This window comes from Bos indicus, chromosome 19 (assembly GCF_029378745.1).
Source record: "Bos indicus isolate NIAB-ARS_2022 breed Sahiwal x Tharparkar chromosome 19, NIAB-ARS_B.indTharparkar_mat_pri_1.0, whole genome shotgun sequence".
In the NCBI taxonomy this organism is placed as follows: Eukaryota; Metazoa; Chordata; class Mammalia; order Artiodactyla; family Bovidae; genus Bos; species Bos indicus.
Genome location: NC_091778.1, coordinates 46332415 through 46354467, shown reverse-complemented (window position 1 = coordinate 46354467; position 22053 = coordinate 46332415). Strand labels below are relative to the sequence as shown.

Sequence of the window (22053 nt, the reverse complement as noted above, 5' to 3'; positions counted from 1 at the left end):
AGCAGCAGTCCTTCCAATGAATGTTCAGGGCTGAATTCCTTTAGGATTGACTGGTTTGATTTCCGTGCAGTCCAAGGAAGTCTCAAGAATCTTCTCCAGCACCACTATTTGAAAGCATCAGTTCTTTGGCAGTCAGCCTTCTTTATGGTCCAGCTCTCACATCCATACATGACTACTGGAAAAACAGTAGCTTTGACTATACAGACCTTTGTCGGCAAAGTGATGTCTGTGTTTTTTAATATGCTGTCTAGGTTTGTCATAGCTTTCCTGCCAAGGAGCAAACGTCTTTTAATTTCATGGCTGCAGTCGCTGTCCAAAGTGATTTTGGAGCCCAAGAAAATAAAATCTGTCACTGCTTCCACTTTTTCCCCTTCTATTTGCCATGAAGTGATGGGACTCGGTGCCACGATCTTAGTTTTTTGAATGCTGAATTTCAAGCCAGCTCTTTTACTCTCCTCTTTCACCCTCTTCAAGAGGCTCTTTAGTTCCTCTTCACTTTCTTCAACTAGAGTGGTATTGTCTGCATATCTAAGGTTGTTGATATTTTCTCCTAGCAGTCTTGATTCCAATTTGTGATTCATCCAGTCCAGCGTTTCACATGATGTACTCTAAGTTAAATAAGCAGGGTGACAATATACAGCCTTGACTTACTCCTTTCCCAATTTTGAACCAGTCAGTTGTATATCCTGTTCTAACTGTTGCTTCCTGACCTGCATACAAGTTTCTTGGGAGGCAGGTAAGGTGGTCTCATACTCCAGTCTCTTTAAGAATTTTCCACAGTGTGCTGTGATCCACACATTCAAAAGCTTTAGCATAGTCGGTAAAGCAGAAGTAGATGTTTTTCGATCCAATAAGTGTTGGCAATTTGCTCTCTGGTTCCTCTGCCTCTTTGAAACCCAGCTTGTACATCCGGAAGTTCTCGGTTCATGTAGCTACGTTGAAAGATTTTGAACATAACCTTGCTAGCATGTGAAATAAGCACAGTTATATGGTACGGCAGCGTACAGCATCACAAAATCCACATGTGTCTCCTTCCTTGTTTCCTCACCCCACCTTTGTTATTTTACATTGAAAACATTTGGATAGTCAAGATTTATTCCCTCATCTTTTTGGGTTTTTGGGGGAACCATGCTATGCCTGTGACTTGTGGGATCTTAATTCCTCAACTAGGGACTAAACCCTGGGCCCTCAGCAGTGAAAAGCACCAAATCCCAACCACTGGACCACCAGGGAATTCCCACCGTATCTTTTTAAAAAATATATGTTTATTTATTTTTGTACTGTGTTGGGTCTTAGTTACTGCATCAGGTCTTAGTTTCAGCATGTGGGATCTTTCGTTGTGGCATGTGGAATCTAGTTCCCTGACCGAGGATCAAACCCAGGTCCCCTGCTTAGCGGGTGCAGAGGCTTAGCCACTGGACCACTAGGGAAGTACCCCCCTCATCTTTTATAACTCTGTGCCAGGCACAAAGAATGACCATTCCAAACAGCTTTGTAGGTGCTAGGATGGAGGTAAGCGTAAAATGCCATACGAGCGCAGAAGGGATCTCAAACCTACCTGGGGGTGGGTTGGAGGGGGTGTAGGCTGAGGATGAGTAAGGACAGCTTCCAGGAGGAGGTGATGAATGACCTCTGAGCTGAGTCTTAAGGAAAAGTGGTCTCTCCCATAAGGGTTTCCCAGGTTGTGTGCGCCAAGCTCCAGGAATTTCCCTGGATGGCCACAGGATTGCTCCTGCAGCCCAATTTCCTTAGGGAGTTCCCCTGGGTGTTGATGACTTAGACAGGCTTTGTTTGGGATCCTGAGTTGTGAGTGGTCCCTGGCAGTCACCCTGATTGACACATTGTCCTGTCACTGGCAGAAGGAAGCACCTGCTGGTTCTGAGGGTTTTGGAAGAAGCTTTGGAAGCCAAGTTCTGTGAGCCTCCCTGCCACCAAGCTCCTGACTCAGAACTCACCACTCTTGGCTTAAGGAACTTGACAGCATCTGAATGGACGAAGCTGTTCAAACCAATCCTTCTGACGTTCTGGGCAGCTCCAGCCCTGCTCCCCTTCCCTGTCTGTGGGAGTGGGGAGGGCAGTCTTAATTTAGGGGTTGGAAATAGCAACGTCAGAGTGAGGTTTTTGGCACTTAACACAACAGCTGGGCTGGTTGCAGCCCTTGGGTGACTCACTTCCTCTGTGTAGACAGCCACTGAGGGCATCCAGCCAGCTTCCCTGCCTCTGCTCTCCCATGACGCTTAGGCACAAAAAGACAGGGAGCACTTGAAATAGTGAAGAAAAAGAGCCAGAATTCATTCCCACGAGCCTCCTGACCCCCACCGCACTTCCGTCAGCCCAGTGAGCAACATCAGATTCAGGGAGATAGCAGAGAAGGAAGGGGCATGGCCTGGCTGCCTGGAGCCTTGGGGACCTGCTCAGAAATGGGAAGTAAATGCAGAGGAGCTAGTGATATATCTGGGTCTTGCCTGCCCATGCCTCCTCCATCTCAAACCCTACAAGCAGCGCTGAAAAATTCAACATCCCTTTAACAAATGGTGCTGGGACAACTGGTTATCCACGTGCATAAAGGTGGATCCTTTCCTCACACCATATACAAAAATTAACTCAAAACTGATCACAGATCTAGGCATAAAAGCTAAAACTGTAAACCTCTTTGCAGAAAACATAGGAGTAAATCTTTGTAACCTTGGCTTAGGCAATCATTTTTTTTTAATGTTTATGTATTTATGTATTTGGCTGCATCAAGTCCTAGCCACAGCACGGGGAACCCTTTCATTGCCACGTGCAGGCTGTTCACTGTGGCATGGGGGCTCTCTAGTTGTGGCATGTTGCCTTAGTTGCCCCGTGGCACATGAGATCTTAGTTCCCTGACCAAGGGTTGAACCCGCGTCACCTGCATTGGAAGGTGGATTCTTAACCACTGGTCCACCAGGGAAGGCCCCGGCAGTGGGTTCTTAAGTGTGATACCAAAAGCATAGAGACAAAAGAAAAAACAGATAAATTGGACTTCATCAAAATTTAAAAATTTTCTGCCTTAAAGAAAGTGAAAAGTGAAAGTGAAGTCGCTCAGTCATGTCTCTTTTCGACCCCATGGACTGTAGCCTACTAGGCTCCTCTGTCCATGGGATTCTCCAGGGAAGAATACTGGAGTGGGTTGCCTTTCTCTTCTCCAGGGGATCTTCCTGACCCAGGGATTGAACCCGGGTCTCCCACATTGCAGGCAGACGCTTTAACCTCTGAGTTGCCAGGGAAGCCTTAAAGGGCACTATCAAAAAAGTTAAAAGGTAACTCACAGAACTGGAGAAATTATTTGCAGATCATGTATCTGATATGGGCCTAGTACCCCGAACTTAGAAAGAAACCTTGCAACTTGTATTTACTTCCTAGGGCTTCTTGTGAGAATTAAATGAATTACTATATATCAAGCTTTTAGTCCAGTTCCTGGCTCCAAGCGTTAGCTTTCATCATCCTCCTCATCATTATTTTTTAAATAGACTTTTTAAAATATCTTAAAATTTTTTTTTCAACTTTATTGAGTATAATTTACAAAGTTGTAAGATATTTATAGTATTTTTGTGATGATTTGATATATGATTGATTATTCTGTGAACGGAGAAGGCAATGGCACCCCACTCCAGTACTCTTGCCTGGAAAATCCATGGACAGAGGAGCCTGGTAGGCTGCAGTCCATGGGGTCGCTAAGAGTCAGGCACGACTGAGCCACTTCACTTTCACTTTCATGCATTGGAGAAGGAAATGGCAACCCACTCCAGTGTTCTTGCCTGGAGAATCCCAGGGACGGGGGAGCCTGGTGGGCTGCCCGTCTATGGGGTCGCACAGAGTCAGACACGACTGAATCGACTTAGCAGCAGCAGCAGCTTCTGTAACAAAGGACTATACACTGGATGGCCTGCAAACACAGAAATGTATTATAGTGGTCACCCCTGATCCACAGGGATATGTGCTAAGATCCCCAGTGGATGCCTGAAACTGGATACTACCAAACCCTACATATACTATATTTTTTCCCATACACACATACCAATGATAAAGTTTCATTTATAAATTCGGCACAGTAAGGGCCATCCCTAGTGGTCCAGTGCTTAGGATTTCACCTTCCAACACAGCGGGTGCAGGTTCAATCCCTGGTTGGGAGGCTAAGGTCCCACATGCCTGGTGACCAAAAAATCAAAACAGAAAACAGAAGCAATATTGTAACAAACTCAATAAAAACTCTGAAAACGGTCCACATCAAAAAATCTATTAAAAAAATTAGGCACAGTAAAAGATGAACAATAATAAAATAGAGCAGGTATAACAGTGTTCTGTAATAAAAGTTACGTGAATGTGACCTCTCAGCCCCCCGAATATCTTACTGTACCAATGTAATGCCTTTTCCATCTTAACTTTAAGCACTTATTCATGTGCTGTGGGTATAACTTCTGTAGTTTGAGGTGCAGCAACAAAGCTGGCACAAATTTATTTTTCCTTCTTCATAATCTCACAGATAGAAGACCCTTTCTTACCGTACATCTTAACAACTTTTGAATATCCTTTATTTCTTTCCTTATTTAGTCAAGAACTTTTACTGTGTTACTTAAAGAAAGCACTTTACGGCTTCTCTGGCAGATCCGAATTGCCAGCATCACTCATCTTGTGCTTTGGGGCCCTTATTAAGTAAATCAGGGTTCCATGAACACAAGCAGTGTGATACCACGGTGGACGATCTGATAACCAAGAGGGCTACTAATGAAGTGACTGATAGTGGGATAAAGGGGTGATTCACGTCCCAGGCAGGATGGAGAAGGACGATGAGAGGTTTCATCACACTACTCAGAAGGGTCACAGTGCAAAACTTGTGAATGGTTTATTTCTGGAATTTGCCACTTAATGGCAAATTAAGTTGGCTGTGGGTAACTGAAACCATAGATAAGGGGCAACTGGTGTATCTGATGGTTCTGGAGGCCAGAAGTGCACGGTCCAGATGCTGGCAGGGTTGGTTCCTTCAGGAGATTCTGAGGAAGAATCTGTTCCACGCCTTTCTCTCAGCCTGTAGTGTCGCCAGTAGCCCTGGGAGCCCTGGGCACTCCCCGGCTTGTAGACACATCACTGCAGGCCCTGCCGCTGTCACCACACGGGGCTCTCCCTCTGGATCTCTGGCTTGGCTCGGTGTTCTCTGCGTGTTCTCTTTTCTCCTCTTATAAGTAGATCAGTCACATTGGGTGAAGGGCCCACTGTACCCCAGTATGACCTCATCTTAACACATTTGCAACAACTCTACTTTCCAGATAAGGTCACATTCTAAGGTACTGGGGGGTAGGATTCCAGCATATCTTTTGCAGGGTTGTCGGGGGGACACACACAGTTCAACCCATAACATGACAAAAGAACAAATAAACCAATTTGAAAATCGGCAAAGGATTTGAATAGACCTTTCTCCAGAGAAAATATACAAATGACCAATAAGCATATGAAAACATGCCCAGTGTTTTTAGACATCAGAGAAATGCAAATAAAAAGCATAAGTGTGCACTGCATATTATAGCCATACACTCATCTGACTATAATCAAAAATACAGATAATAATGATGGAGAGGATGTGGAAAAATTGGAACCCTCATACATTGCTGGTGGGAAGGTCAAATAGTACAGCCACTTAGGAAAACAGCTTGGAAATTCCTCAAATGTTAGACGTAGTTATCATCAGTTGAGTTCAGTTGCTTAGTTGTGTCCAGCTGTTTGTGACCCCATGGACTGCAGCATGCCAGGCTTCCCTGTCCATCACCAACTCCCAGAGTGTGCTCAAACTCATGTCCATTGAGTCTGTGATGCCATCCAACCATCCCATCCTCTGTCATCCCCTTCTCCTCCCGCCTTCAATCTTTCCTAGCATCAGGGTCTTTTCTAATGAGTCAGTTCTTCACATCAGCTGGCCAAAGTATTGGAGCTTCAGCATCAATCCTTCCAATGAATATTCAGGATTGATTTCCTTCAGGGTTGACTGGTTGGATCTCCTTGCAGTCCAAGGGACTCTCAAGAGTCTTCTCCAACACCACAGTTCAAAAGCATTAATTCTTCGGCACTCAGCTTTCTTGCTTTCTTTATGGTCCAACTCTCACATCCATACACGGCTACTGGAAAAACCATAGCTTTGACTAGACGGACCTTTGTTGGCAAAGTAATGTCTCTGCTTTTTAATATGCTGTCTAGGTTGGTCATAGCTTTTCTTTCAAGGAGCAAGCGTCTTTTTTATTTCATGGCTGCAGTCATCATCTGCAGTGATTTTGCAGCCCAAGAAAATAAAATCTCTCACTGTTTCCACTGTTTCCCCATCTATTTGCTAGAAAGTGATGGGACCAGGTGCCATGATCTTCATTTTTTGAATGCTGAGTTTTAAGTCAGCATTTTCACTGTCTTTCACTTTCAAAAAGAGGCTTTTTTAGTTCCTCTTAGCTTTCTGCCATAAGGGTGGTGTCATCTGCATATCTGAGGTTACTGATATTTCTCCCAGCAATCCTGATTCCAGTTTGTGCTTCACCCAGCCCAGCGTTTCTCATGATGTACTCTGCATATAAGTTAAATAAGCAGGGTGACAATATACAGCCTTGACGTACTCCTTTCCCGATTTGGAACCAGTCTATTGTTCCATGTCCGGTTCTAACTGTTGCTTCTTGACCTGTATACAGGTTTCTCAGGAGGCAGGTAAGATGGTCTGGTATTCCCGTGTCTTGAAGAATTTTTCACAGTTTGTTGTGATGCACACAGTCAAAGGCTTAGCATAATCAATGAAGCAGATGTTTTTCTGGAATTCTTTTGCTTTTTCTATGATCCAACAGATGTTGGCAATTTGATCTCTGGTTCCTCTGCCTTTTCTAAATCCAGCTTGAACACCTGGAAGTTCTCAGTTCACGTACTGTTGGAGCCTGGCTTGGAGAATTTTGAGCATTACTTTACTAGTGTGTGAGATGAGTGCAATTGTGCGGTAGTTTGAGCATTCTTTGGCATTGCCTTTCTTTGGGGTTGGAATGAAAACTGACCTTTTCCAGTCCTGTGGCCACTGCTGAGTTTTCCAAATTTGCCGGCATATTGAGTGCAGCACTTTCACACATCATCTTTTAGGATTTGAACTAACTCAGCTGGAATTCCATCACCTCCACTAGCTTTGTTTGTAGTGATGCTTCCTAAGGCCCAGTTGACTTCGTATTCCAGGATGTCTGGCTGTAGGTGAGTGATCACACCATCATGGTCATCTGGGTCATTGAGATCTTTTTTGTTATTATATTATCCATCAATTCCACTCCTAGGTGTGTACCAAGAGAATAGAAAACATGCATCCACAGAAAAACTTATACATCAAGGTTCTCTGCAGCATTATTCATAATTGCCAAAAAGCAGAAAACTACTCATATGTCCATCCTCTGAGGAGTGGATATATAAAACATGATAAATCCATAATTGGAATATTAATTGGTAATAAAAAGGAATGAAGTAATGATACATGCCAGGACATGGATAAACCTTGAAAACATCATGCTAAGGGAAAGAAACCAGTTTCAAAAGACCACATGTTGTTAAATTTCGTTTATACATATTCAAAATGGGCAAACCCAAGGAAACAGAGGGGGTTTCCCAGGTGGTGCAGGGGTAAAGAATCTGTCTGCAGTGCAGAGACACAAGAAAGGTGAGTTTGATCCCTGGGTTAGGAAGATTCCCTGGAGGAGGAAATGGCAAGCCACTGCAGTATTCTTGCCTGGAGAATCCCATGGACAGAGGAGCCTGGCAGGCTACAGTCCATGGGGTCACAAAGAGTTGGACACAACCGAGTCCTCACACATGGAAACAGAAAGTAGATTACTGACTGCCTAGAACTGGAGTGGTTGAGGGTAAACAGGGAGTGCCTGCTGATGGGGCTTCCTTATGGAACAATGAAAATGTTCTAAACATAGATTGTGCTGATGGTTGCACAACTCCATGAATATGCTGCTGCTGCTGCTAAGTCGCTTCAATCGTGTCCGACTCTGTGCGACCCCATAGATGGCAGCCCACCAGGCTCCCCTGTCCCTGGGATTCTCCAGGCAAGAACACTGGAGTGGGTTGCCATTTCCTTCTCCAATGCATGAAAGTGAAAAGTGAAAGTGAAGTCGCTCAGTTGTGTCCAACTCCTAGCGACCTCATGGACTGCAGCCCACCAGGGCCCTCCGTCCATGGGATTTTCCAGGCAAGAGAACTGGAGTGGGGTGCCGTTGCCTTCTCCGATGAATATGCTAAAACTACCGAATTACACACTTTTTTTTTTTTTTTGTCACATCATGCTAGATCTTAGTTCCCCAATCAGGGATGGAACCCACTCCCCCTGCAGTGGAAGGGCAGGGTCGTAACCACTGGACTTCCAGGGAAGTCCCTGAATTATACACTTTAAATGGTTTAATCTTATGGTGTGAATCGTGTCTCAATAAAGGTGTTTTTAAAAACAAACGAACCTGCCTTTCCTTCTTTCCCAATAGAAAAGCAAGAGCTGGATCTCAGAAGATGACTTCTACCGGCCTCCCCGGGAACAGCCCAGACAGAGTCCTTCTGATGCCGCCACAGCTTCTCCCAGAGAGATTCCTGAGTCAAGGCCTGGCCTCCTCGTGCAAGAACCAAGACGAAGCTGCTCCATGGAGGCCTTAGACAAAGCTTGCGCACCTTCCCCAGGAAGCGGGAGAAGCACGGCCGCCCTGCCGCCGCCGGAACACAGGAACTTCAGGGTGGTGCATCGACGGCAGATGGGTAGGCAGCTCTGCGGGCTTCCGGTGCCGCACTGCGCATGAGCAGTGCCTTTCGGAGAGCAGTTCTTTTGCGTTACTGATTGGGTGGTATCTTCTCCCAAGAAAAACCTCATCCCAAAATGTAATAAGGAGCACCCTTGCAGAGTAATTCAGGAAGGCATTTCGGGAAGAGTACTGTATTTTCTCATAAAATCTTTTTTTTAATTTTTATTGGAATATAGTTGATTTACTATGCCGTGTTAGTTTCAGGTGTACCGCAAAGTGAATCAGCCACACAGATACATCCACTCTCAAACTCTTAAGACAGTAATGCTCAAAACTGCCTGCAGAGTACATGAGTACTGTTTCATACACGAGAATGGAAAATAACTTCCCTGAAACTCTCCTGTAAATCTTAATGATTATCCATAGATTATATGTAAGATACATAAAATAATCTTAGGAGTATGACCCCAGAAGGAAAGCCCCGCCCGCCTCTTGAAGGCTCAGATGTTCCAGCTGCTCCTCCCTAAGGCCCTTCTCGCAGACGGTTTATTTAGCAGCTCTGGTGGGGTTTTCAGATCTGCCATTTGTTCAGTGTCCTCTGTGTGCAGTTCACAAGGAGGCCAGCTCGACCTCCACATCCTATGAAATTCCGTAAAGCATTGAACAACCATAACCTAATTTTTCTGTAACCCTCAGAAACAAACAAATGTGCAAGTGTGTGCTAGGGTCAGTCTGTTTGTCGCCTCATTCTCTGTTTGCAGTGACCCAGCAGCAATGGCACCCCACTCCAGTGCTCTTGCCTGGAAAATTCCACGGACGGAGGAGCCTGGTAGGCTGCGGTCCATGGGGTCGCTAGGAGTCAGACACTAAGAGTCGGACTGAGTGACTTCACTTTCATTTTTCACTTTCACGCATTGGAGAAAGAAATGGCAACCCACTCCAGTGTTCTTGCCTGGAGAATCCCAGGGACGGCGGAGCCTGGTGGTCTGCCGTCTTTGGGGTCGCACAGAGTCGGACATGACTGAAGCGACTTAGCAGCAGCAGCAGCAGCAGCAGCAGAGGATGCTGGCTGGGTTTCTGGGGCCCTGGTTCAGGGAGTCTGGGCACAGCCCTGGTTTCCATGCCACCTCCTCTTAGGTTTTTCTTTCAGCGCATGTGATGGTTACAACCATACCAGAGAAGGTGTGCTTTATGCCTGTATCATCAGGTACCCGGAAGGATAGGAAGACCCTACACAATGATTTGAAATCTCTAAGGCTAGTCCAAGCTGGGAGAGAGAATTGTGTGTCCTTTGGACCCCCTTGTTCAGGAAGATGGCTAGCCCCCAGGGATCAGGGAGCCTTGGGCTGTGTGTGGTACACACACTCCCTACTCAACAGATACTTATTGGGCATCTGCGATGTGCCAGGTGCTATTCTAGGTGCTGGGGACACAACAGGAAACCAGGCCAGGTCCTTATCTTCATGGGAGTTGTATTCTACACTTGATCTTAGCCAAAAGGCCGAGAAGCGATGGGAGTTGTATTCTAGTGTGAGAGACAGGAAATAAGCAGATGAACAAGTAAACATATAGTGGGGCGGGTGATCATTCCTGTGGGGAATAGTAAACTGGGAGGTGGGCAGGGTACTGTTTCATAAAGGATGGCCAGGGACTTCCCTCATGGTCCAATGGTTAAGACTCCACACTTTGACTGCTGGGGCCCACGTTCAATCCCTGTTCAGGGAATGAAGATCCTGCAAGCTGCACAGCACGGCCAGAAAGTGAATAAATAAATAAAGGCTGGCCAAGGGAGGCCTCACAAATTAGGTGACATTTGAGGAGACTGGAAAGGTGGGGAGAGAGGCACGAGGCGATCGTTGTATTTCAAGCAGGGAGAACGTGTGCAAAGGCCCTGCGACAGGAACATGCTTGATGTGTCCAGTAAGCAGCAGAGACCAGAGTAGCTGGAACAGAGGAGATGGGAAGGGGGTGGCTAGAGATGAGGTCAGAGTGATGGGGGGCCTCATGGGCCACAGTAAGGACGTTGGCTTTTGCTCTGAGAGAGACGTGATCTGACTCTGGGGACTCTCCAGGGGATTCATCCTGGCTCATTTCTTGAGGGGCTTCAGGGGGACATAGACCAGTCAGGAGGCCACAGCCATAAGCCCAGCCAGAAATGATGGTGGACCAAGCCCCTGTGAGAGTGGTGGAGGTGGCGAGAAGTGGAGAAAGGCTCTGGGTATACCAAGAGGATTTGCTGATAGATTAGATGTGGGGTGTGAAAGGAAAAAAAAAAAATCAAGGATAGCTCCCAAGTTTTTGGCCCAAGCATCTGGGAGGATGAAGTTTGCCATTTTACTAGACGAAGAACATCAGGAGAGAAGCGGGTTTGGAGTGGGAGAATCAGGAACACGTTTTTGGACGTGTCAACTTTGAGAAGCCTATTAGACATACACGGAGCAGATGGAGATTGGAATCTAAAGCTCAAGGGTGAGGTCCAGGCTGGAGATGAAAACTGAGGAGTTGTTGGCATAAAGCCCCAAGACCAGGGAAGACCAGCTTGGAAAAGTGGGTATTAGTAGAGAAGAGAACCAGGGCCAAGCCCAGGGCCTCCATGAAGAGGCCAGTGAGAGGAGGGAGCATCCGGGAGACAGGAGAGGGGGACCAGTGCTGGCAGAGAAGACCCCAGGAAAGCGGGGCTCTGCCGTGTGCCGCGATGCTGATGGGCCAGGCCAGATGGGGACCAACGACTAGCCTTAGGACTTGGCAACAAGGAGGGCCTGGTAGCCTTGCCAAGGGCAGATTCTGTGGACTCGGGACAGAAGGCTGCTCGGAGGACGTTCAAGAAAGAATAGAAGGAGGGAGTCCCAGAGACATTCCCACGCCTCCTCAGGGGGGTTTCTGTAAAGGGGACAGAGACCCAGGGTGGTAATTAGAGATGTGAGTAGAGTCGAGAGATATTTTTAATGCTGGGAGAAATAACAGCGAGTTTGTGGGCTGATGGGAATGATCCAGGAGAGAGGGAGAAGACAGTGACGCAGGAGGGGCAGAAAAGATTGCTGGAGAGACGTCCTTGTCCTTGAGTAGGCGGGGTGGTGGTGGGGGGACCCCCTGCACAATTGCACAGATGGGAGGGTGGCCTCAGACAGAAGCACAGTCAGTTCATCCCCAGCGACGGGACTCAGAGTGTGGGTGCAGATGCTGGAAGGGGTGTAGTGAAGCGCACATGGAGGTGATTGTTGAAGTGCTTTTCTTTTCTCAGTGAAATTCAAGAATGCAGTCATCAGCTGGGGTGAGGGTAGGAGGGAGGCTCTCAAAATACGTTCCCATCCAGCCGGCGGTGGCCTATGTTCTCCGGGTGGTCACAGAGTCCACACCCACGACAGGACTCGGGCCCCGGATATTATCCAGGGTGGCGAAGGGGCAGACCTATCATCTAAAGCGCCTCTTTCTGCCTGCAGGGCTGTCCAACCCATTCCGGGGGCTCCTGAAGCTGGGCACGGTGGAGCGGCGGGGGGCCATGGGAATCTGGAAGGAATTCTTCTGCGAGCTCTCCCCACTGGAGTTGCGCCTCTTCCTGAGCGGCAAGGAGCGCACCTGCGTGGAGACCTGCTCACTGCTGCGCTGCGAGTCCGTGGGGCCGGCCCACAGCGATGGCCGCTTCGAGCTGCTCTTCTCTGGCAAGAAGCTGACCCTGCGCGCCTCGTCCCGGGATGAAGCCGAGGACTGGCTGGACCGGGTGCGCGAGGTGCTGCAGAAGTGCCGGCCCCTACAGGAGGACGACTGGGTGACCATCCAGTACCCAGAGGAGCCCGAGGACCCCCCAGAGGTCCCCCAGGGTGGCCACCCCGCCCCCTCGGACCTGCACATAGAGGCTGAAACCCCCCAGGGCCCGCAGTTCAACTGGTCCTTCTCCCAGGTGCCTGAGCCCGACGCTATCAAAGAGTCCCTTCTCTACCTGTACACGGACCGCACGTGGACGCCCTACATCTTCTCCCTGTCCTTGGAGTCCCTCAAGTGCTTCCGCGTGAGAAACAACGAGAAGATGTTAAGTGACAGCCACGGAGTCGAGACCATCCGCGATATCCTGCCGGACACGAGCCTCGGGGGCCCAGCCTTCTTCAAAATCATTACGGCCAAGGCCATCCTGAAGCTGCAGGCCGGGAATGCCGAGGAGGCTGCCCTGTGGAGGGACATGCTACGCAAGGTCCTGGCGTCCTACCTGGAGACGGCCGAGGAGGCGGTGACCCTCGGTGGCAGTCTGGATGAAAGCTGTCAGGAGGTGCTGAAGTTTGCCACGCGGGAGAACGGCTTCCTGTTGCAGTACCTGGTGGCCATCCCCACAGAGAAAGGCCTCGACTCCCAGGGCTGCTTCTGTGCAGGTGCTGACTCCCTGTCCCCCACCTCCAGCCTGCCCGCACTGGGGTTCCTGCTCTAGGCTCTGCACTCCTTCCTGCTCCCCACAGGCGCCCCCATACTGCCTCGGGGATGTTGCAGCAAATTAGGCTGTTCCATGATCATATTATATTCTTCTGGAGCCAGGGCTTCAAATATTTTTGCAAGCTTTTACAAGTGTGCACAGGTATTTAATTACAAAAATAGGCTCCTACTACTTACTGGCCAACAGAACTTTCTGTGACGATGACAATGTTCTGGAATCTGTGCTATCCAGTAGCGTAGCTACAAGCCACGTGTGGCTACTGCATATTTCGTGTGGCTTCCTGGTGTGGAAGGAAGTGAATTTTCATTTGGCTTTAATAATGTGTGTGTGTGCATGCTCAGTCGTGTCTGACTCTTTGCAGTCCCGTGGACTGCAACCCGCCAGGGTCCTCTGTCCATGGAATTTTCCAGGCAAGAATACTGGAGTAGGGTGCCATTTCCTCCTCCAGGGGATCTTCTCGACCCAGGGGCTTCTTCGACCCCATGGCTCCTGGGTCTCCCGCACTGGCAGGCGGATTTTTTTACCACTGAGCCACCTGGGAAATCCTTTTTAATAATATATTTAAATGGGCACCTGTGGCTTGTGGCCACGATTTTAGACAGCTCAGCTATATCTATTGTTCTGCAGCTTGGCTTTAATCCAGTTAGGAATATGTTAGCACATTCTTCTGCGTCAGTACATCTGCTGTGTCATTAGCATCATCAGATCCAGTCCTCCCATGCCAGGCACTGGGCCAGATGCTTTCTTTGGATTGTCTCATTTAATCCTGACAACAACCCCGTTGGGATTTGTCTCTATTTATAGCTGAGGAAACTGAGTCACAGGACTGGTGAGTCCTGTCCCAGGTTCACACAGCGAGCGATGGTGGAGCCGGAAGAGGACTTAGTGGCCCCAGAACCTGTGCTCTTAGCCAGGCACCCACAGGGCCTCTCCACTCCCGTGCTTTCAAGGCTGCATGATACTCCCTTGCTCACATCCCATTTCTAGGTCTTCTCCTCAGTCCAGACACCCATTTCCTTCAGCCTGGGCCTTTCAGCTGAACTGTGAGGAGGTGGCCCTGCTGCACGGGGAGACGCAGCTGTGCGCCGTCTAGGAGCCGTCCCGTCAGGGTGGAGCATGTGGGACTGGAGGGGAAAGCCTGCTTCAAGCATCTGAAGGAAGTGGTCTGTGGTTGGTCCCCCTCCTCCTTCCACCCCCGGAGGATGGAGAAGCTATGCAGAGCAGAGCTTCTTGCAGAAAAAAGTCTTCAAGCCCCTGTTCACCCCTTGCCCTCCTCCCCCACCTGCCAGCCCTAACACTCACACTTTGCCCTTTAACCCACGGGCTCCAGGTTCAGAGAGGAGGCCAGGCCCCCAGGGCTAGGAGGAGGGCTTCCCCACTGGGGATGTGGATGCTAGCAGGCAGCTTTCCCCACACCTGCCACCATTATCCCTCCCACCCCCACCAGCCCCAAGCCAGCCAGACTGAAACTGGGGAGCTTGGGCCTTCTTTCTGCCCACAGAGCTCTGTGGCCAGGCCACCAGCCTCTGACATCTGGCTTATATCTCATAGTTTACTTTCAAAACCTCATTTAAACTTTGTAATAACCCCACAAAGTAGCAAATAGTAGCTGAATTGGAACCTTGCAAAAATTCAGTGAGGGTCAGAATGAGACAGCGCATACACCAAAGAACCAGCCCTTCTAGTCTCCAGGAGGCTGAAGGGACACCCCCTGGCCCTGTAGGAGGCAGGGCCTGCCCTGCCTCTGGTGCCGTGGGCACACCCTACTTTGATCCCTTCTGTCCCCTGCTTTGGGGGACTCCAGCAGAGGGACTGAAGCTGGGCCCTGTGCCCCATCCCGAGGTAACAGGCCCTGGCTTCAGGCCATGTCCACCACCTCTATGTCCAGCCCCATGTCCCCAGCTCCCTGCCGAGACTTTGACTCCCTGCTTCCATTTCTGGGCCCCAGTGGAGGGGTGAGCTTAGCGGAGGCTGGGATTGGAGGACAAGCCATGGAAACATTGAACAGAGGCAGTTAGGAATAAGAGAATGCGGGCTCTGCTCCAACCTGACCCAAACTTGACTCCAGCTGTGCACCCATTCGTGGTGTGAGTGAGCAGGTTTCCTAACCTCTCTGTGCATCAGTTTCTTCAGCTGGGAAACAGTGACAATAATTCTTACAGTGTTTTGTCATAAAGGTTAATTACCAGAGTTGATTCTCATTGGTGGGAATATGAATGGCGGTTGTTTTTATCTTCATGCTCTCCTTTCTAATCGGGCCGCGTTCCCTAGCTAGCAGGCCCTTTGCCTCGGCAGCTCCTGTGTTGCTCAGGAGCTGACTCTGGCCCCACTGCTGCTCACCCTCCCCCTGTTCCTCTCCGCAGGCTGCTCCCGGCAGATCGGCTTCTCATTTGTGCGACCCAAGCTCTGTGCCTTCTCTGGCCTCTATTACTGTGACATCTGCCATCAAGACGATGTCTCAGTGATCCCGGCCAGGATCATCCACAACTGGGACCTCACCAAGCGCCTGGTAAGTCTTGAGCCCAGCCTGTCATAGCCATACAGCGCTGCTGAGTGACAGAGAAGGGCTCGCTCCTCTCTGCTGCTGCCATTCATATGTTTGGGGGAGTTTGGCTCTAGAGAAGCCAGGGTCACTAGTTTAGGCTCCATGATGTGGGGGAGCTGACCAAGAAAGTAATTTGGTGCTGGTCTACAGCCCCTGGGCAGAGCTCTGTCCATCCCTGCCTTGGTCCTCAGGTAGGAATCAGGATGGTTCACTGTAGTTCCCCATGGGCACAGATAAAACTGCTTAGAGCACCAGCATAGATAGATAGGCAGAAATAATAGAATAGATTAGATATAGAGGATGGATGGATGGGTTAGGTGGGTAGTTGCATGCATGGGTTGAAGGGTGGCTTGGTGGATGGATATGAATGGATGGATGGTAGATATGTGGATGGATGTATAGATGGGTGGATGGATGAACGTAGTTGGGTAGATAATGGATGGATGGATGGATGGATGATGGATGGATGAATGGGCCAGCCAGCTGCTACACTTCCCCTGGGAGCAGTCAACCTTTTCCAGGCATACAGGCGTCTACTTTTTTTTACATTTGGAATCATTCTGGGCTTATACTGCTTTATAACATGTTTGTTCAGTTAGTATTACATCTTAGATACTTTTTGATGTTCACCAAATGCTTTTAAATATGATGCATTCTGCAGTCTTTCAGATTTTCCTCTTCTTCAGCTGAGCTTATCTACTTACATAGCTGTGTTACCCTGAGCAAACTCTTCTGCTTCCCGTTTCCTTGTCCATGCTGCTGCTGCTGCTGCTAAGTCGCCTCAGTCGTGTCTGACTCTGTGCGACCCCGTAGACGGCAGCCCACCAGGCTCCTTGTCCGTGAAGGGGGGTTAATTACAGTGTCTGTCTCCGGGCAGTGAGGACTAAAGGAAACAGAACCCACCAGTCACTTAGATGGTGCCCCTTCCCTTTCCTAAGGCCTCACCTTCTGCCCCTAATTCATTCGGTCAGGGTCTGCCTCAAGAGGTGTGGACTCGGCTTTCTCCCAAAGGCACAGATTTCTGTTAAGACACAGAAACAGAGGAAACTTCTCTCAAGACCCAGGCCTGCCAGCCATGCTGTCTCTTCATATGTCCCCATCAGAGCCCAGAGAACATAATTCTCGGAACCTGTACCACCCTGGCCTCCACCCGCTGGGGATGGAAAACACCTGTTACCTTCACTTTGGTTCTCTTTCTCTTTTTTTGGCCGTGTTGCATATGGGATCTTAGTTTCCCCACCAGGGATCGAACCGGCACCCCCTGCATTGGAAGCACAGAATCTTCACCACTGGATCACATTAGCTTAGAGAAGTCCCAACATTAGCTTCACTTTGGCTTTTTATTGGTTACCTCATCCTCACCCCTGCCCTCGGTGTTACGTATTTAACTAACTACATGGAGAAAATTAAACCTCAAGATGACCACAAGTACAAAGAACCCTCTGGTCATAAAACACCCTCAGCGTTTACAACATCCAGATGCCTCTGTTGAGCCGTCTCCCTATTCACTGCGGTAATTTTGGTGCCACTTCCTTTTTCCAACTAGAAAATTCTAACAATTCCCTTGGCATACCTAAGGTCAGGAAGCATCCAACTCTCAAAGATGCTAGACCTGGGAAAGACAGGAAGGTTCAGAATAGAAAGTGGCAGGCTGGCAGGGTAGGGGCCCCTTGTCCACTGTCTGGCTGACCCACTTGTGCAAGGCCTGGCTGGCACTTGGCAGGATGTCAGCCCAAGCCTGGGGCTTCTCCCTTTGTCTGTCTCCTCCACAGCCGTGGGGGAGGAACAGTCCCAGGAGAGCTCAAAGCTCATGCCTGTCTGTGTACTTGGCAGTTTCCAGCGCGCATTCCTGCGTGTTATTTCATCTGGGCCTCACCCTAAGCCTGGGGCTGAGTTGTGGGACAGGCTGGGCAACAGCAGTCTGACCTGAGTCACTGACTCACCAGGCCTTTGCCAGTGGGATGCCTGTCGGCTGGGGGCTGGTTCCTCGGGGCTCTGGGAAATGGGGAAAGGTGGAGATACCAGTGAGGTGAGAAATGCTGGTTGAAGCCGGAAGAGCAGCCTTGGCCTAACAGTCTCCTCTGGCCCTGGCCCATCCCCCGGGGCCAGCAGACAGACGCTTGGACCACACAGGCACCCACAGAATCTGATGGCAACTCCCATTCACTGAGAAGCTGCTTACCTGGATTTTCTTTTAATTGAAACTCAATCCCATGCAGTAGGTGCTTGTATTTCCCCCATTTTACAGATGAGGAAACTGAATCACAGAGAGGTTAAGTAAGTTTCTTGAGGTCATACAGTTGAGAAGGGGTGGAGCCAGGATCCAAAGTCAGACTAAGCACTGCAGGGTGGTTGATGGTGGAGAACACCTCAGCTCCTCCATCCTTATCCTCCCCAAAGAGACTGCAGGGGAAGGGGCTTCTCTTTGTAAGTGAGGCGGCCAAGGATGCAGAGACAGCACTCAGTTCACACCTGGGCTCTGCTTTCTTTCTGTTGGCTTGGATCAGTCACTTTAGCTCCTCTGAGTCTCAGTTTCCATATCTGTAAAATGGGGATGATGACACCTTCCCCTCTGGGTTGTTGTGAGGATGAAGAAAGGATGTGGTCAAGGTCCTTAGCCCAGTGTCTGGCAAATAATAGGTGCTCAGTAGTTGGTGTTAGGGTCAGGGCTGAGAGTAGAACCTTCCACGTCTATCAAGTGGGAGAAACCCAGATCGATCACTCAGCTCCACGTGGAGACTTGGAGGGAGGCCCTGCCCTGGTTGGTGCTGTTAGTGAGGACGGAAGAAGCTCGGGAAACCTCTGGTTAAGCTGTATCTGATCCATGGTTTCCTGTGGTTGGAGCCTGACTCAGATCGGTCACCTGGTTCCTGAGTCGGCCCAGGGTAGTGTCTGTTTCCTTTCGGCAGAAAAGTGGGGGCAGGGGCGGGGAGGCCAGGAAATAGTGGGAAGGATCTGTGAGGCCCAGGGGGAGAGGCGTGTGGACCCTCCTTCCCGTCCCCGCGTGGTCAGGGAGGGGCAGCCGCTGGTGCCAAAGGGGGAAGAGCAGGTTTGGAAGCCAGATCAACTGGGTTCAAATCCTGACTTATCTGAGCTGTGGGCCTTGGCCAAGTCACTTCCTCTCTCTGAACCTCAGTTTCCTTGTCTGTAAAATGAAGATGGTGCCGCTTCCCTCGGCAGGTGGCTGGAGGGGTGAGCGAGGGAGTAGGTGGCCCAGCGTCTGGCGACCTCAGGCGCTTACAAAATGGCCCTCCTGTCTCACCCTCACTGCCCGGTGGTGTCCTCAGGTCTGCAGGCAGGCCCTGAAGTTCCTGACACAGATCCGGGCCCAGCCCCTCATCAACCTGCAGCTGGTGAATGCGTCGCTGTACGAGCACGTGGAGCAGATGCGCCTCATCGGGAGGAGCCGGGAGCAGCTGAAGCTGCTGGGGGACTATCTGGGCCTGTGCCGGAGCGGAGCCCTGAAGGAGCTGAGCAAGAGGTGAGCGCCCAGACCTGGGGACACAGACACACAGACACACAGAGACACACAGACACAAAGAGACACACACATACACAGACAGAGACAGAGACACACACACACAGACACAAAGAGACACACAGAGACACACACATACACAGAGAGAGACAGAAACACACACACACAGACACACACACAGACACAAAGAGACACACAGACACACACATACACAGAGACACACACATACACTGACAGAGAGAGAGAGACACACACACACATACACAGAGACACACACACACAGAGAAAGAGACACACAGACACAGGGACACACACAGATACAGACACACACACAGAGACACAGACACACAGACACAGAGAGAGAGACACACACACACACAGACACACACAGAGAGACAGACACCCAGAGACACACACACACACAGAGACACACTGACACACACAGAGACACACACACACAGACACACACAGACAGAGAGAGACACACAGAGACAGAGAGAAACAGGCACACACAGAGACACACACAGACACACACACACACAGATAGACATACACAGAGAGACACACACACAGAGATAGAGAGAGACACACACACAGAGATAGAGAGAGACACATACACAAAGACAGACACACACACAGACACAGAGACAGAGAGAGATACACACATACACAAAGAGACACACACACCACAGACAGACACACACACACACATACAAAGAGACACAGAGAGAAACACACAGACACACAGAGACACACAGACACACATACAGATACAGACACACACATAAACACAGGCACACACACACAGGGACACACACACAGAGACAGAGAGAGAAACACACACACACAGACACACAGAGACACACACACAAAGAGACACACATACACAGATACAGACACACACAGAGATACAGATATACGCACACACACACAGGGACACAGAGACACAGACACATACACACATCTAAGAGTGGCTTGCTCAGTGCCTGGACACGGGGACACACACACACACACACACACACACACATATACTACACACAGGGTCAGTGCACAAGCAACTTCTTGGGAGAAATGCCAGGGCTGGGTGGAGGACTCCCTCTCTGCATTTAGGAGTGGCTTTTATTTGTGCATGTAATGCCTTCATTCATTTGACAAGTGCTTATTGAGAATGCGCTCAGTGCCCGGCGAGGGATGTGGGGCCTGGGGCTGAGCACAGTGGACTTGGATCCAGCCCTCTAGAGGGCACGGCAGGGAGCAGGGCAGCGGCTACCCCCAGGAGTGAGGGCGGAGGAGAGAGCAGGATGCCCTGGAAGTACAGCGGAGTCGGGGGACTGACGCATATTGGAGGGCACTGATGGGGGAGGGGGCTTCCTAGAGGAACTGACCTCCAGTGTGAGATCTGCAAAATGAGTGGGAAAGAGGGGATTTGCAGGAAAGAGTGTTCCAGACAGAAGTAGTGATGTGCATGGGCTGTGGATTAAGGCCCCATGTGTGGACAGAATAGGGAGAAATTTCCGGTGAGAAGGAAAGTGGGGATGTGTGAGAGGAGACCCGAGACGCGAGAGGGGCTGGTCTCCTGGCTCCCCGGGGCCCCACCAGCCCTCCGCCCCACATCGGCTTGACTCTGCCACCCTGGCAGCAGCCCTTCCCAAATCCTTGCAAGAGGACAAGGTTGGGCCAGGACCCTCAGGATGCCCTGCACAGAGCTTCTTGGTGCCCAGTGCCTGGGGGACTTTCAGTGCTCAGCTAGGGGTAGGGGGTGACACCTTCTGTGGGACTACGCTGTCCTGGGGCCCCGGGAGGACAGACCTTGGGTGGACGAGCCTGTGCCTGCTGCCCAGTTAGGCTTCCTTGCTGGTTTCTGGGGACTTGGAGCAGCTCACAAGCCCCTCCATGTTTCCCATGCAGCCACTCCTCCCGACAGGACTGGCGCAGACATCCTGTCTGCTGGGCTCCCCTGCTCAGCCCTGGTCCCTGCCCTTCCAGGGCTGCTCTGCACTGGAGAGATGCTGTGGGGAGCCCTCTCTTAGGCAAAGCACAGAGGCTGGCCCCTCACAGGCTCTCAGAGCAGCTGGCTGATTCCTGGTCTCTGCAGGGCCTGGAAGAGCAGAAAGCCTTCTGGGGGCCACCATGAGGGACCCAGATGGCTGCTTCTGGGGAGGCTATTGCTGTCTCCATCATCAGTGGGTCCTCACTCCCATGCTTTCTGAGATTCCAGGACCCAGGGCCCCAGAGTCTGCCCCCCTGCCCCCCTGTCCAGGGTGGTGAAATCTCAGGTCAGGTGGGACCCTGTGACCCTCTCCAGTTCAGGGATGTCTGCAGACCTGGGTAGACCAGCTGCCTGTAGGGCAGGTCCTGAGTGCCAGCCTCGCTTGCCCATCCCTACCCTGCTGAGATCGGTCAGCAGCCTTACTGGCCTGTCCAGGTTGCCCTGTCTGGAAGCTGGGGGCAGTCTTGCCTCTTTCTCTCTGGTTGCTGTTTCCAGCCTTCATGAAAGCAGGGCCAGGCCTGCAGAAGTCCCAGTTCAGAAGCAGCATAGGGTGAAGAAAGAGCTCAGGAGCAGCCTTCACCTGCCCCCAGACTTGCTGTGTGACTCAAGGAAGCGGCTTCACTTCTCGGAGCCTCGGTTTTCTTGTCTATAAAATGGGCCAGTGATCCCCATGTTCATGTGGCCTGCCAGAGTTGTGGTGAGGGCCACATGAGGGGCCCAGTGTCTAGGGAGGGACAGAGACAGGGGAACAGATGGCCCTGGGTCAGGGAGGCGTGTGCTGTGAGGAAGGAGGCAGGGTGCAGAGGTCCAGGGAGCTTCTTGGAGGAGGTAGCATCAGCTGAAGGTTTGTGGAGTTTTCTTTCTCCT

General features: G+C 50.3%; 1 protein-coding gene across 3 annotated transcripts in view; it reads left to right on the top strand.

The window, feature by feature from the left end:
• PLEKHM1 (pleckstrin homology and RUN domain containing M1) overlaps positions 1 to 22053 on the top strand; it is a 57295-nt gene that overhangs the window by 28584 nt on the left and 6658 nt on the right. For all 3 annotated transcript variants that reach the window (XR_011562100.1, XM_070773654.1, XM_070773656.1), the window contains 4 exons: positions 8505 to 8769; positions 12194 to 13114; positions 15537 to 15682; positions 19006 to 19199. Coding sequence is in view for 2 of the 3 variants with exons in the window: in XM_070773654.1 (XP_070629755.1) it covers positions 8505 to 8769; positions 12194 to 13114; positions 15537 to 15682; positions 19006 to 19199 (1526 nt within the window). In the remaining variant the exon portion in view is untranslated. The remainder of the gene's footprint in view (positions 1 to 8504; positions 8770 to 12193; positions 13115 to 15536; positions 15683 to 19005; positions 19200 to 22053) is intronic.